Source organism: Urocampus carinirostris, chromosome 12 (genome assembly GCF_059441175.1).
Source record: "Urocampus carinirostris isolate Australia breed hairy pipefish chromosome 12, RoL_Ucar_1.0, whole genome shotgun sequence".
Classification (NCBI taxonomy): Eukaryota; Metazoa; Chordata; class Actinopteri; order Syngnathiformes; family Syngnathidae; genus Urocampus; species Urocampus carinirostris.
Window position 1 is genome coordinate 41,055,606 of NC_142360.1, and position 17,129 is coordinate 41,072,734.

Sequence of the window (17,129 nt, forward strand, 5' to 3'; positions counted from 1 at the left end):
ATTTACCAACTGAGAATCGGCCCATCATAAATCTCCATCATTTGTATGTAATCCTTGCTCGAATATGCATCACACGTGGAGCTACCCGGCTTCAGCGCCGTTAGGACAGACAGAGACGCAAAAGCCTGCAGGAAGCGGAGAGGAGGCGGACTCGCCATCTACGTGAACACGACGTGGTGTAACCCTGGGCACAAAGATTTCCATCTGGTGCAGGGACATCCAACTTTTGGCCTAGCGTGTGACCTCATCCACTCCGCTGCGGCTAAACTACAACACAGCACCCCGAGGCCATCCTGTTAATCTGTTAATAAACAACACAAGGATACTGCTGGATGAGTGAATTTCCCTACGGGGATGAATAAAGTATCTATCTATAAATCTACACAGTGCCTTGTTTAGGTGTAGCATGCACCTGTTCCCAAGGGGGCGATGACGTTTCATAGGACAATGTCATACAAACTCATGCCAGCTGCTGTTAATCACAAGCGAAGAAGAAATCCAATGGCAACCCTAGACCACTGGAGAGCAGTGTTGGTGTCATTTTTAGGCAGACTTGTTAAGAAACATGGCAACAATTTCAAACAATTCAAGCACTTTCAAATGCTTGAAAACACCACATTACAATAGAAGCGTTTTCAAGCGTTTCAAACACCTGTTTGAACCCCGTTTGTGGTTGTTGCAATGGCACAGCGAAGCCAACGTCATTTGTAAGCAGACTTGTTGAGAAACCTGGCAACAATTTTGAGCATTTACAAGCACTTTACTGTAATTCAAGCTCTTTTTAATCCTTGAAAACAAAAGATTGATTTTCAAGCATTTTCAATGATTTCAAGCTCCCGTACGAACCCAGAGACACAGTATCCAGGTGGCGTCCGTCTGTGGCAACACTTTTTTGAGCATTTACCAGTACTTCACTGAATTTCAAGCTCTTTCTAATCCTTGAAAACAAAACATTGGGTTCGTACGGGTGCTTGAAATCATTGAAAATGTCTGAAAATCAGAGACACAGTATCCAGGTGGCGTCCATCTGTAGCAACACTTTATTTTGTATAACGTTTCTCTTTTAAGCACTCTAGCACTCATTTGATGTGTTTCTCTACCACAATTAGCTCCAAGGCTTTGATCGAACCTTTTTTTAAACCACAAGGAAAAAAGATCTTATGCGTGTTTTTTCTCGAGCATATCTGTCAACTCCATTGTCTACAATCGTTTAAAAGAGGGGAAAAAAAAACCTAGACGGCTGGACCTGCTAAAAGCCTTTCCCCTTTGTCCTTCAGATTTCCTCGCCAAGGAGGCGAAAAAAACTGTAGGGGGCCAACAAAACCGATTGCCTCCATCTGTCTGATGTGAGTGCAGCGCAGCAGAAATGGTTGAGAGAACAGAGGGTTGGGAAGCTACGGCTCGCGGGCCATAAACGGCTCTTTTCCAAAGTACATATGGCTCGGAGAGAAAATAGAACGTGCGCTAATATTTGATGGAGTGTTTCAATTAACAAACGACAAACTCTCTTTCTCTCTCTAAGTCTCTCTCAGTCTCTGTATCTCTCTTCTCAGTCTCTCTCTCTTAGTCTCTCTCTCTCAGTCTCTCTCTCTCAGTCTCCCTCTCTCAGTCTCTCTTCTCAGTCTCTCTCTTTCAGTCTCTCTTCTCAGTCTCTCTCTTTCAGTCTCTCTCTTTCAGTCTCTCTCTTTCAGTCTCTCTCTTTCAGTCTCTCTCTTTCAGATTCTGTCAGTCTCTCTCTCTCAGTCTCTCTCTCTCTTTCAGTCTCTGTCTCTCTCAGATTCTGTCAGTCTCTCACTCAGTCTCTCTCGCACTCAGTCTCTCTCTAGGTCTCTCTCTCTTTCAGTCTCTCTCTCTCTTTCAGTCTCTCTCTCTTTCAGTCTCTCTCTCTCTCTCACTCAGTCTCTCTCTCTTCTCAGTCTCTCAGTGTCTCTTTCAGTCTCTCAGTGTCTCTCTCTCACTCAGTCTCACTCTCTCTCACTAAGTCTCTCTTTCAGTCTCTGTCTCTCTCAGATTCTGTCAGTCTCTCTCTCTCTCTCTCTCTCTCTCAGTCTCTCGCTCTCAAAGTCTCTCTCAGTCTCAAAGTCTCTCTCACTGTCTCTCACAGTCTCTCTCTCACTGTCTCTCACAGTCTCTCTCTCACTGTCTCTCACAGTCTCTCTCTCACTGTCTCTCACAGTCTCTCACAGTCTCTCACAGTCTCTCTCTCACAGTCTCTCTCTCACAGTCTCTCTCTCACCAACTCTCACCAACTCTCACCAACTCTCACCAACTCTCACCAACTCTCACCAACTCTCACCAACTCTCACCAACTCTCACCAACTCTCACCAACTCTCACCAACTCTCACCAACTCTCACCAACTCTCTGCAACTCTCTGCAACTCTCTGCAACTCTCTGCAACTCTCTGCAACTCTCTGCAACTCTCTGCAACTCTCTGCAACTCTCTGCAACTCTCTGCAACTCTCTGCAACTCTCTGCAACTCTCTGCAACTCTCTGCAACTCTCTGCAACTCTCTGCAACTCTCTGCAACTCTCTGCAACTCTCAGGTCAACTACCAAAGTCACCCTTTGCCATCTGTGCCATATTATACTGTAAAAAAGGGAGAAAGCGGACAACTTCCCAAAAAGTACAATCAATTTGACCTCCCGTGATGGCTGTAAAGAACAGTTGTTTCATTGAACAATGTTGTGGAAAACGGAGTTTTCAAGTGTCTCTTTTGTTTTTCTATCAAATGTGTAATTAACTGATCCAGGGCCATAGATGTATTTTCTCGGCTTTTACATTTTTCCCGCACTGCAAAAACAATATCTATTGCAACAACACTGAATTTATGCACAAACATTTTCCGCTCCCTATTTCCTAAGATGTGACAACACAATTTCACTCAATAGGGGGCAACCCATACACTCTTAATCGCTGGATAGAAGAAGCAACATGAGGAAGTGGGGGCTCCTTGATGTGTGAACAAAGATCTGACCAATGCCATTCCTGCCATCTAATGGAGATTTATCATACTGAAATAATTCCCTGAGGCTCGCTACTTTTTGATCAAAAGCGCCAAATCCTTTAGATAGATATAGAGATAGATAGATACATTATTCATCCCCGTAGGGAAATTCTCACTTCCAGCAGTATCCTTGTGTTGAAAAATAAAATAATAAACGTTTTGCTATAGAGTATTTAAATGGTGCTACGGAAAATACACACTGTCATAAACATAGGGTAATATGCAAATGGGGTGGTGGGGTTTCATGTGGGCTTTTTCTCCCCCGGGTGGAGTTAAAGAGCCTCATGGAATGAGGAAGAAATAGAATAGAATTTAAAATTAAACAAAACATATTTACCTTTCGGCACTCGGGGACAGTGCTTCTGAAAATTATTTATACGTTATGGCACTGAATGAGTTAATGCCAGGACAAAAAGTTGTTTTTTTGAAAGTGGGTTGAACCGATACATGCAGCTCTACCTCTCTTTTCCATAGAGTACATGGATCTCAAAGTAAATTCAGCTCAATGAAATGCAAAGGGAGCTGGGAAAACAATGTGCCGCTCGTTTATACATTTCTGACGTCATAGAAAAAAATAGTGTGAAAATAAATGACATCGTTACTCACTTTTCTTTGGCATTTTTTGCATACGGAACCGCCAACATTTGGGAGCTCTCTCCGGCCTTCTCTTCAGTTTTCTGTCGGAAAATTGAAAAGAGGGTTTTAAAATAGGACCGCCCGATCATAACAAAAACACTCGCTAACAAAGTAACTTCTCCATTAAGCGTAATTGTTGGGGCCAGCTAATTTCTAAGAAAACATTTACTTATGTTTCTTTTTTGGGATAAATAGAGACGCCGTATTAAGAGGGTTGTACAATCCCAGGGAAAGTATAAACCCCCGAAAATACTGTATTGAATTTAAAGAGGACTATAAAAAAAACAATAAAATGGAAATATAAGGCACATTTATACTCCTACAGAGAACGCAAGAAAAACTGAGAAGTGGTTAGGAATCGAGCCAAAACCACAGCAACAGAAGAAAGATTCAAAAGAAGCTAACAAAAATGGTGACGCACCAAAACGTAAACGTGCATTAAAAGCATGGTGGAAAGAGGAGTTCACGTGGCTTGGAGCAGACGACGCAACGCAAACGTTGCATGAATGAGTATGAGTCAATACAGGTACATACTGAATGTTATAAGTAGATTTATAATAAACTTCATTTTAAAGTGTTGTTCTGTTATATATTCTGATTGTGAAAAATGGGGCAGGCGACTTTATGGCTGGACAGGCAACTTTTCAGAGTTGTCTGCCCTGCTCTCCGCTAACTTTTTCTCATCAATTCAGACACTGCTTATATTCCCATTTTATGTTTGTCAGAGGAAATCCAGCTCAGAAAGACAGAAGAGAGGGCAAAAATGACAAAGGTGTGGAAATGAGAGACTGGTGAATAGAAAAAATGGAATCTTTATAACAAAAGGGATGTATCTCAAAAAAACTTTCTTCCTTTAGTGGAGGATCTTAGGGAACACACTTGGGTGCTGCACTTCGGCTCCAAAGTTATATCTGTTGTAAAGAGCAAGCTTACCAAACTATCGGTATAACTTCAAAACACTAAATCCAAAGAAATGTTCATCCTCTGTATGCGCCGCTTCCTCTTTCCGCCTCTTTACGCCAGACCTCATTTCAGCCTTTTTTAGCTTACAAGCTTTACAAACTTTCTGTCTTTCGGCCGAATACTTTACTAATTGCAGCCTGCAATCTGCAGAATTGGAGTTTCTTTACGGGGCTATTTTGTTCAGTTTCATTTCGCCGCACCGTCAAGGCCAATTTTTCACTTTTTCCAGTACTTTCAAAGGAAGAAATCCAGCGCCCATCAAATAGACGTTTTTATTGACTTTGATGACTAAAATAAAGACGCTATCTTGCAGCTGGAACATACTTTGTGCTAGTTGGAGCTATTCCTATCTATTATCTTTTTTGTGTCAATGGGTTGCTATAAACTGACATGAATTCCGCCATTTTGCCCTAACAATGCTACACCACATCTATTTACAAAATGGCAAGGGCTCTATAGGTGCTAGGAAATAATTGAGGTCAATACAAAGGACAAAAAAAAAAAAGAAAGTAGTGCATGTCCAAAAAGTAGCAAAATGAGCCCAAATTTGGATTCATTTGGATGAAATTGATTGCTCTGAATCAGAGTGCATTCAATCTTTCCCTTTTTTGCATTTTATCATTTAATTATAGCACTGAAGAGTTAAAATGTTTCATTTATTTTTTATTGTTTTTAGCATTTTCTGTGATTGTAGTTCAAAATTGTTTTGTAGAACTGTGAATATTTCATTATATATTTCATGTTTTTTTCAGGGATCCCCTGCAAAACATATGTCATGACTAACTACTAAATCATTTGGTGCATCATGTTTTTTTATTATTGATAATATATCATTAAACAAAATCTCTGCAAAACATTTTGAAGAAGGATCCATTTCGATTTACCATAATGTTCCTGGGGGGTCTGAGGGGGCCGTTACTCGTTCGTCTGGATTTGGTCAAAACCAAGTCGTGACGGTTGACCCAACCCTTCAACTCTTGGGCCAGCCTGTCCAGCAAAAAACAGCACAATTAAATGACATTTCATTTTCTTTTAAAATAAACGGTCACTTGCAAAAGTATTAACCCCCCCCCACAGGCAAAGAATGCTTCACCCATTGCCAGGTTTCAGGCTTCAAACTTAAATTCAAATTATTTTCTAACAACATGTGAGACACGACCGTGAAACCAAATCAAATGTAACCGACATTTTATATTGTGCGAACAAACAAAGAATTAAGGCGTTGCAAAAATGTTGTCCCCCTTTTAGTTATTTTAGCCCCCTTTACACTTTTGTACAACCTGCTTTTTCTGCGATCAAGTTTTGCACATCTTGAAAGAGAAATCATTTCCCATTCTTCTTTACAAACAAGCTCAAGTTCCTTAAGGTTTAATGGTGGTTGTTTGCTTCATCTTTAGGGTGGTTGTCCTGTTGGAAGGTGAACCTGCTTCCCGTTCTCATGTCTTTTGCAGACTCCATCAGATTTTCTGCCAGAATTGCCCCCTTTCGGCTCTATCAATCTTCCCACCTACTCTAACCATATTCTGAGTGCCTGCCGAAAAGCAACCCCAGAGCATGATGCTGCCACCACCATGTTTGACAGCAGGGAGGGTGTTTTCAGGGTGATGTGCAGTATTACTCTTCCCAAATGTGACACTTTGCATTCAGCCCCAAAAAATCTTTTTTGGTCCCATCTTACCAGAGCACCTTGTTCTACATGTTATTTGTGTCTCCCTTGTGGCTTCTTGCAAACGGCTTTTTACATGGTATTTGTTCAGAAAGGCTTTTTGTCTTTCCACTCTTCCATAAAAGGCAGCTTTGTGCAGAGTACGACTACCAGTTTCCTTATTCACCTATTGTCCCACCTCTGCTGTGCGTCGCTGCAGGTCAAACAATGTAATCTTTTTAGTTGCTTCCCGGATTCGTTTTTTTCCTTGTTTGGGCCAGAAGTTTAGAGGGATCCCCAGGTCTTGGTAGGTTTGCAGTGGTTTTAGGCTCACTCCATTTTGATATTATGCTCCGGGAGATGTGTAAATGCTGCAAATTCTTTTTGAATCCTGTTCCTGCTTGGATTTTTCCACAACATTATCTTGGGCCTGCCTGGTGTGTTTTCTGATCCGTTCACCTGCTTTCACAGACCTCGGAGTCATCATGGAGCGGTTTAACTAGAGACTTGACGAATCGCAGGTGCATTTTGTCATTGTCTGTCATTTAGGTGGACATTGGATCATTGAGAAGTCATCAGGGCCAATATTTTTTGCAACATCAACTGTTCCATTTTTTCATTGTCAATATATAAAACGTTGAAACAATTCGGTTCTGCTTCTCGATTGTGTCCCGCATGTTTTTGCTTTAGGCCTGAAATGTGGCAACGTGACCACAAGTTCTTAGGGGGCCAACACTTTCACTAGGCACCGTATCGTTAATGAGTGACGTTGGAGGACTGCGATACTCACTCGATGCACTTGGTCTTATTAACAGGCGGCGAGCACGGAGGCGGCGGCCTGAGGAAGTTGAGTTCCTTCACGACCATCAGAGCCTTGTCCTCCACCCTGCGGCGTCCCAAAGAGAAGACACCAGTGAGAATTTGGAAACATGTTGAAAAGCTTAGATAGGCGCATGTGAGAATTTGACATCTGCTCCGACGACCTGTTAAAAAAACGCCACACGGGTTCGGAACGGGGAGCCGACGGGGCCGACTGCCTCGCGTCAACAGTCCGACACCCGCGACGGGAGGTTTCGAAGGAAAGCCTTGGCCTCCAGTCAAGTGTGACTTGATTTCTTCTTTCCTTTGACGCAATTTCACTTCTAATAGTTACCATGTGTAGCCACGGCTTCTGCCTATCAATATGGTTTACAAGCGTTTCGAAATTGCCGATAAAAGGGTATATTGGACTGCAAGCCTTGCTGGGAATATTGCAGTTAATTTTTTCAGTAACGGCGTCAACTACCCCTTTTGTTTCTCTGCCATTACCGTTACTGACCGCGTTTACTTGGGTGTCACTCGAAAGTAAACCGTAACATACAAATGAAAAATTAGGGCAAACGCCGCACATGCTCAGTAACAATGTGGCATTGTGGGTAATGTAGTTATACATCACATAACACCACATGGAGAAAGAGAAATCGGATTGTCACTTTATATTTTACTGTTGACTTTTGTGATGAACAAAATATTTGAAGTGCAGTTGCATACTTCTACTTGACCAGTTGTCTCAGGTTGTAAGTTTGATTCATTTATTTTACACTGCTGCGTAGTGATGTTATATACTATTTTATACGCTGTTTTATTCCACTTATACTCAAAAATACTTGTCCTAGGTTTGACCTCAGCCTTGAGTGCAACGGCCTTTGCTTTGGATTGTGTCTTTGGTTTCAGTCTCTGCAGAAAACAATGACTGATCACCGCGCCTCGGGGGGTAGGGCGATGACCTATCACCCTTCTCCTAAGCTTCAAAGGACAATTGGGAAATTTGCATCGCCGCGGCCAGACCAATCAGCCAGAGTCTTGGTCATGGGCCGTGAACATTTCATCGGCATGAATTTTAACAGAGGAAGACCCGGACACCCCCCCTCATCTTTCTACACGCGATTGTAATTGGCAAGGATGAAAGATCCGAAGTGTTCAACTCTTTGATTCGGCTAAATAAATTAATATGTGGACTATACTCGGCTCAATAACTTCTCCGGCTTCTGGACATGCTCCGACTGTAAGGGACTACACAAGACACGGGAAGTGTCTTCAGAGTCAGATTTCAGTATAATAAATGTTAAAACCTTACAGTAGCCTCACTTAGTGTGTGGAACCGTTTATTTTGTGACGTGAAAAAACGTAAAGCACAGTAAGTAGCATATGTCTACTTGTGCAGTAGAGATTGCGATTTATTCCCTTAAAGTGAAACTCACTTTACATTGTTTTACAGTTGACTTTTGTTGTGAACAAAATACTAGCATGTTTTTGCATCTCCTTTTATTACCCCAGATATGCAGGTAGGCTCCTTACATGGCTGACTCTATCGGTGTAAAGTGTGAAGCGTATTGTAAAGCGCTTTGGAAGTCCTGCGTGACTGGTAAAGCCCTATAAATGCAGTCCATTTACCATCTAAATTGCTGGTGGTCTAGTGATAGAACTTTGTTGCTCTCACCGCCGCAACCCGGGTTTGATTCCCGTTGCATCTCTTGTTTTGCGATTGTAGTCAGCATTATTTTTGGACCCTTTAAATCAGTGGACGAATGCGGGCTACCGGATAACCTCAGGTACAACACTCATTTTCCCCCTGTGTATTAAGTCGGGGCAGCACGGCGGCGCAGTGGTCAGCGCGTGCGTGGCACAGTTCTGAGGTCATGAGATCCAACCTCCTGTCTGGAGTTTGCATGTTCTCCCCCGTGCTTACGTGGGTTTCCTCTGAGCACTCCGGTTTCCTCCCACATTCTGAAAACATGCATGTCAGGTTCATTCCCCAGTCCAAATTGTCCCTAGGTGGGAATGTGCGAGCGTACTGTCTGTCCCTGTGTGCCTTGCAACGTGTCCCCTGCCCACTGCCCCAAGATAGCAGGGATGGGCTCCAGCTCCCCTGAGACCCTACTGGGGATAAGCGGTGCAGATCATGGATGGATGGATGTATTAAGTCGCTAACATTTTGAGCAAAAACAAAAAAGTCGTGCGCGTCTTGCTCGAAAAGGAAAAACTGTCTTCAGTAGAAAAGAAATCATTTGTTAACATTCTGAAGCAATTCCTGTCCATGACTTTGAAATAGCTTGACCAGCTGGACATACAAAATAGAACCATCTGGCTGTAAAATAGGGCTCCATTATAATTCTTTGACAGTCGTCTGCCAAAATCAAGTCGACGTCTACTCCCGCTTTCATTTTACGGAGGGGCTTCCCATTTTGCTCGACGGCGGCCCGCCGGCGAGGGTACTGAAAACCCACCTAAGAAATCCCCCTCAGCCTCGGCCAACTCTCAAGGCCCCCAAAAGGTTGCGTTCCGCAAGACGTCAGACCACATGGGCACGTTTAGGGGCCCGAATCAACCTTTACGCTTCCAATACAGGCAGACCCCCGGATCGGGTTACATTTTCCGTCCCTGTCCTGTCTGCAAGAATTTGGCACCAAAATGGCTAATGGCTTCCTTCCTCCGTGTATTTTTTTAAAGAAAGGTGATACTACAGGTGACTGGCTTGTATTAACAAGCGACACGGTGCGAGCGCGCAACCGACGAAACACAGGCGGCCGATCCCGAGAACTTGAACCGCCTTGCGAAACATGGTTTTCACGTCACAGATGGAGGTAACGTGCCACGTAAGAATGTGAGTCATGACATTTTCAAATGAGACTTTGCTGGGCATAGATTTAAAGAACAATATGAGTCTTTGGAAAAATGCAAGGTTCGTACACCTTTTTTAAGTACTGTTTGTATAAAAAGTAGAAAAATGAGACAAATGTGGACTCATTTTAATGATATTCCTACTGATGATCTTTTGCTTTTTGTTTGTCTGATTTGAATTTCTATGTCTTCCGTGGTTTTGAGAGGACATTTGTCTAAATCCATCCATCCATCCATAAAACTGTTCAGTATGTAAAAAGCTAGACTCGTTTTGTATTTTACACATTTTTCGGTAGAACTGTGAATATTCGAATTTCTATTTTACGTGTTATTCAAGGATCCCCTGATATACATATAAAATGAATAATGACTAAATCATTTGGTGCATAAAGTTTCATTATGATTGATAATATATTGTTCAAAAATTAAAGAGCCAGCTCTTCTCAATAAATGGTAAATGGTCTGCATTTATATAACGCTTTTCAAGTCACTGAAGACTTCCCAAAGTGCTTTAAAATGTGCTTCACACTTACCCATTCAAACCAATATATTGAATGGATAAGGACTTTTTTGTTCCACGAAGAGGTGCCAAATAATAGACACTGTCCCTTTAAGTGTCCTTGCATAATTTATACCTTGGTCTCAGAGCTCCAATCAGACACCATATCTAGTTCCGTTACGACATAACACGTATTTAAAGTTAAGCTGAGCAAAAAAAGCCCGTTTTCTAAATAGAGCTGTCCTGTTGGTAGGGGGTGGAGCCACTTTTCATGATAAGCCACCAGGAGCGGCCGTGGCAGCATCCTTTTAACGTTTCTTCCTTTATTGTGTGGTCTCTGGAGTCATACTGCCAAGAAACATGGCAAACTTCTAGCATTTTCAAGAACTTCCTGACCTTGACAACGCAACATTAAAATTCAAGCATTTTCAAGGATTTCAAACACACGCACCAACCCTGAAAACTAGACCTGAGCCCGATTTCTCACCCCGTTATTCAAATCAGAGCTAAAGCAGGTATTTGAAGGCAGACGTTTGAAAACTGGTCGGCGCCCCCACTCTGTTTACGAACACGTCACGAAATGGTGCCGGTCCGGCACAGGTGCATCCTGGGACTTATTCTGCCGGCGAGCACGTTACCTGTCGGCCATGTCGGCGATGTCGTTCCTGACTGGTTCGGGACCCGTCTCGGTCTTGCTTTCCGTGGAGAACCCGAGGAGGTGTCTGCTGTGTTGCACGGGCACAACCTCCAGCCCGGAATTGGAGTTGCCCTGAAGATGACTGATAAAAGCAGAGAAAGAGAAAGAATCCTTTAGATCGGGGGTCGGGAACCTTTGTGACCCATCCATCCATCCATTGTCTTCCGCTTATCCGAGGTCGGGTCGCGGGGGCAGCAGCATTAAAAGGGAAGCCCAGACGTCCCTATCCCCAGCCACCTCCTCCAGCTCATCCGACGGGACCCCGAGGTGTTCCCAAGCCAGCCGAGAGACATAGTCTCTCCGACGTGTCCCGGGTCGCGCCCGGGGCCTCCTGCCGGTGGGACATGCCCGGAACACCTCACGAGGGAGGCGTCCAGGAGGTATCCTTATTAGATGCCCGAGCCACCTCAACTGGCTCCTCTCGACGCGGAGGAGCAGTGGCTCTACACAGAGTCCCTCCCGGATGACTGAGCTTCTCACCTTATCTCGAAGGGAGAACCCAGACACCCTGCGGAGGAAACTCATTTCGGCCACTTGTACCTTTGTGACCCAAAGAGCCATAATAGTAAATGTTTTTTTTTCGCCAAAACGTCCGACCTTGAGAAGACGTTCTACCAACGCCATGTTTTCTGAAGTAGCTTCTAGGCCCGGCGTGTTTTTCATGCGATAGCTTTTAGCATGTCTGTTGACTCACGTACCGTATGCCTGCCTGCATGCCAACCTTCGTTATAAGTCGTGAGTAAAGGCTCCGTTTTATTTTGATTTCAAAATCTTTGTTCGTATTCGAAATTTCGGTACGTTTGGCAATTTGCATACTCGGCAGCCAATCAGAAGCCTGCATCGACTAACTTTGTGCTTCCGGAGAGAGAAAATGAAATGAAATGATCTGCATTTCTATAGCGCTTTTCAAGTCAATGACTTCCCAAAGCGCTTTACAATGTGCTCCACATTTCCCAATAGCGGCCTTGCAGCCATGTAAGGCGCTAACCTGCTTATTGGGGGTATTAGGGGTTCAGTGTCTTACCCAAGGACACTTCGACATGTTACACAGATGAGCCGGGATTCGAAGTGGGATCCCTTGATCCCAAGACGAGCGCTCTACCTCCTGAGCTACTGAGAGAGAGAGAGAGAGAGAGAGAGAGAGAGAGAGAGAGAGAGAGAGAGAGATACTCTATTCATCCCCCTGACGTATAGCCTAAATAGGGTTTGTTGGTGCGACACCTCGACTGTAAACTGTATTAGGGAGCGTGCCCTTTCTAGACTGGACCAAACCGAGTGCATCGATCTCGACCGTGCTCCTGACAGAATTAGCAAACGATGCATGTTCAGAATTGGATCTACGGGCCAGATGTGGCTGGTGAGCCATGGGTCCCCGACCCCCGAATTAAAGATTGCGAAAGGTGGGCTGAAAGAAGGAACATTCCAAGTGGCCCTCATCCTGTGCACAGAAGAGTTTCTTTTTGGAGGGGTTTCTTTCAAGTCCGACAGTGAAACTCTCATCTCGTCCGTGCGATCCAAAGAATACGAAAGGCTCGTCAGGTGTTCTAGAATGATTTCGCAACACCAGATGGAATTTTGATTTCCCCTTTCAAAAAAAAAAAAAAAAGGACTTTGGTCGATTTTGCATTTGTGGGTACTCTTGGAGGCGGGGTGCGTAGTTTACAATATTTGCTCGATGAAGTATCTGATGCCCAACTGATTTTGAACAGCCTTGTTTTATTTTTTCAACTGCGCCTATCGGCCTTTAATCTTACTTTTAGGAGCACATTACCGAAGGGTTTATTTGGGGCGGACATTGATTTCAGTAGGAAAAGGGCTTAAAAAAACAGTAAGTATGTCGAAAATGTCACAAAAACACAAAGGGGTTAGCATATAAAAAATGTCAAAAAACACAAAGAGGTTAGTATGTCGAAATTGGCGAAAAAACAAAGAATAGAAGAAGAATAGAATATACCTTTATTGTCAGTGTTACAAAATGGGTTAACATATTGTGACAACCAAATTGGGCATGACACTCCAGTTTCACACATTCACAGTGAGGTAAAAAACCCAAGAAGATAAAGGAACAGAGAAGATAAGGTTATAAGACAAGGAGGATAAGGTTATACCAAGGAGGATAAGGTTATAAGGAGGTTAGTATGTCAAAAATGTCAAAAACACAAAGGGGTTAGTTAGCATGTCGAAAATGCCGGAAAAACACAAAGGGGTTAGTATGTCTAAAATGTCGAAAAAACAAAGGGGTTAGTACGTCGAAAAAAAACACAAGGGGGTTAGTTAGTATGTCGAAAAAACACAAAGGGGTTAATATATCAAAAATGTCAAAAAAACAAATGGGTTAGTATGTCGAAAATGTCAAAAAAACATAAAGGGGTTAGTATAGTCCAACCCGAACCCCCAAAAAGATGAAAAAAAAGAGTTTATTTAAGCACATATAAGAATTTTCACTATTAAAAAAAAAAAAGGTCTGAGGAGCTGTTTGGGAGCCAGCTTTTCTCAGTGACCTGTGCCAAAAAAGTCGGGTTTTCTAAATAGAGTTGTCCTCTTGGGTGGGACTTGCAGGGGGCAACGCCATTATATTGACATTTTTTTATATATTACTAGACCTTTTGAGCTAGGGAAAATAACTCAAAATTAAACTCTTATAGGGTGTCCAGTAGTGACCATTTCACAATCAGGAATTAGACTTAAGACTTTTCAGAGGAAGCATATGATTTCTATTTGTTTGAACTAAAAAGATTTAGTGACATTTAGCTGAGACAAGGATGCTTGGAACGTGACAAAGAAGACAAGGAACTAGCAAGGAACCAAGGGGAATGAATATACTAATAAAGGTAGGAGAACAATAGAGAGAGCCACAAAAAACAACATGGGTGCAGGATCGTGTCAATAACATTGTGGTTTAATATGTACACATATATGCCAAATTAGGTTTTTGTAACGTAACCCCTGCGACAAACAAGGCTTCAGGTGGGTAATGGCTGACGCTGCTATCGGTGAGTAAGTGTGTAAAAAGGAAAATGTCAAGCACATTGTAAAGCGCTTTGGGAGGTCTTCATTGACTTGAAAAGCGCTAGAGAAATGCAGATTTACATGACATTACATCATGACAAGCCACCAGCGCAGGCATAGCAGCGTCATTTTCCCGCATTTTTTATCTTCATTTATTGCATGGTCTATAGAATCACACTGCCAAGAAACTTGGCAATGCCGACAATGTCAAGCATTTTCAAGTACTTCACCCAGAGTTCAAGCATTTTTAAAGATTTCAAGCACCCGTACACGCCTATCAGCCATATTCTTATGTTTATCATCGCTGTGCTGGGCACACAGAGTGCATTACGATGGATTTAATGCTCGTGCTCGCGGTTTTCTTTTAATGTAACTTGAATATAGTGAAAGTAAGAAAAGGGTTATTTCAAATACAGTCCAGCCCAAACCACCAAAAAGATGAAAAGAAAATGTAATTTGAGCGCATAAGAAATTCACATACTCGCACACGCAACAAAAGGTGCTTGACAGAGGCTGCATTGATGGATGAATTCAGCAAGAAGCTAACATTAAATTACGGGCCACACCATTAAAGCAGCAATGTTTCATATTTGACCACCAGATGGCACTGTCATACACGGCGCAGCGTGGCGGCAGATGCGGGACAAACTTCCACAGTCTAAAAGAAATATAATTTCTCATCCTATTTTTTTTTTTAAATAAAAAATAACATCGATTTGAATGCTAGGCATGATATAATCGTTCATGTGTTTTTGCCCAATATTTGCACCACTAGGAGGCACTAAATATTAAATGGTAAATGGTCTGCATTCATATAGCGCTTTTCAAGTCAATGAAGACTTCCCAAAGCGCTTTACAATGTGCTTCACACTTACCCATTCACACACACACACACTCACCAATAGGGAGTCAACCATGCAAGGCGCCTACCTGCTTATTGGGGGCATTAGGGATTCAGTGTCCTGCCCAAGGACACTTCGACATCTATAATATAAACTGAATTATCATTATATCATGAATATATACTTTGTATTTTTTTAGAGAATATTAGATATTAGATATCAATTCATTTTGTGCATAATAAATTAGTATTGAGAATATATCAATTAGAGGGATCTTTTTATTCTACCCTTACTCTTTTTTTTCAAAAGGAAAAAGAATATTTCTTTTCCTAATTTTCTTTTCTTATTCCTTCTTGTTTTTTGCTCTTTTCCTTCTATTTTTCATCTTGTTTTCTCAACCTTTTCCGCCTTGTTCTTGCTTTTTTCTTTTCCCTTTCATTCACCGTTTTTTTCCTTTTGTTTTCTGTTTTCCTATGACACACTGTCCCTTTAAGGAAACAGCTGAGCTCCCCAAAAAAGCAACAAAACAGGGTGATTTTTCACATGTCACCGCCGCAAAGCTAAATAGCGGAGGCGGCGCACATTCCGAGCACAGGGCAAGTCTTATCAAAGTCAACAAATCCGACTCGCGGGGGACGTCCTCCCCGGGAGAAAATCAACATTTTTCCATCATGACATCGGATCGTCGGTTGTTATCGTTGGAATACAGAATCCCGGCATTTGGGGCCGAACGGGGCTCTTTGATATGAGTCGTCTTCGTAAAAGCGGAGAGGAAAAAGAATGGCGGGAATTGTCGCTTGTCAAGCAGGACATGTTTTGTTTTAACGCTCAAACCGAGAAAATGTTTACATCCCGACCAGTGTTCCCTCTAAGCTCCGCGCGTGCGCAATTGCGCACTGCTCTGGCACATTCTCTGCGCACGAGAAAATCGAACCGGCGCACAAGAATCAGGGCTCAAAATGACTCATTAAGAAGCGACTCAAGTCAAAGTTACAGTGCAGGAAGGTGAAAATACACAGGTTCCCCCGACGTTGTGTCCTAAAAGCGGTATTTTGAAGTCGAGTCGAAGGACAACCAAGTTGAGTCAAGTTAATAGAGTTTGTCGGGGAACCGGCTTCTTCGGCTCAGCTCTTTCGGGTCCTAAACGGCTCTCCGGGTCGTTTTTGCTTCTTTCATCCCAACATGACCAAATATGATGTAAAATGATGCACGAAATGACTTAAAGGAAGGGGGGAATAGAACAAAAAAGAAAAAAATACCAACATGAAAAAGTAGTGAATAGCTGAGAAAAAAAGAAACAAAAGGAAGAGAAAAAAAAGGAAACATTTAGAAAAAGCCAGAAAGCAAAGAAAGAAACGTAGGAAAAAAGTAAATAGAGAACAAAAAGAAAAAAGTAACAGCTCGGAAAAAATAAACACAATGAGATTTTTTTTAAAGGAATTTGAAAAAAAGTAGAAAAAAAACACAGAAAAAAGAAGAAAAAGTGTGTGTTGCATTCAAATAATTTCCAATGATATCAAGTCAATCTTGTTGCCAATATTGTACTTCCACTAAAAAATGTGATTAAATTCAGTTGTGTATTGTGCAACTGACTCAATAAGCCCCCCAAAATGTTAATATTATGCGACAAAATATGTGAGGAAATAAAAAGAAATGGATATCTTGTGAAAGAATTGTAAGAAGAAACGACGTTTGTAGGCCGTACAACCTTTGCAATAGTACATGAGTCAATTCATTCAAAAGTGAAAATGTTATTGCATTGCCGGAAACTCAGCAAAATGTCAAGTTTTTACAACAAAGACAGTTAGTTCTTTGTTCCTTTATCTCTTTGTTTCCTTATCCTCACTGTAAATGTGGAACTGGAGTCGTCCAATTTCGTTGTCACAGCATATCCCATGTTGTAACAATGACAATAAAGGCATATTCTATTCTATTCTATTCTATTCATGTTTGATAATGAATGATCTTGCCACACTTGGGATTGCCGTTGCTCACTGTGGTTTCAAGCGCTGCTCACCGACTTTGTGTGAACGCTCAGACCCGTAAGGAAAATGACAGGGAACATTGATCCCGATAAAAGCGCTCAAAAGTGTTTAAAGGTTCCTTCGCCGATTAGTCACCAGGTCCGGTGAACACTGCGGATCAGAAGAACTATGGCGACGATGACTACA

General features: G+C 42.3%; 1 protein-coding gene across 1 annotated transcript in view; it reads right to left on the minus strand.

Annotated features, from left to right (window-relative positions):
* atf6 (activating transcription factor 6) overlaps positions 1–17,129 on the minus strand; it is a 67,516-nt gene that overhangs the window by 22,128 nt on the left and 28,259 nt on the right. Inside the window, exons 10-13 of the mRNA XM_088349124.1 lie at positions 11,049–11,189; positions 7,042–7,137; positions 5,491–5,593; positions 3,614–3,684 (exon numbers count right to left, since the gene is read on the minus strand). Of these exons, the coding sequence (XP_088205250.1) occupies positions 3,614–3,684; positions 5,491–5,593; positions 7,042–7,137; positions 11,049–11,189 (411 nt within the window). The remainder of the gene's footprint in view (positions 1–3,613; positions 3,685–5,490; positions 5,594–7,041; positions 7,138–11,048; positions 11,190–17,129) is intronic.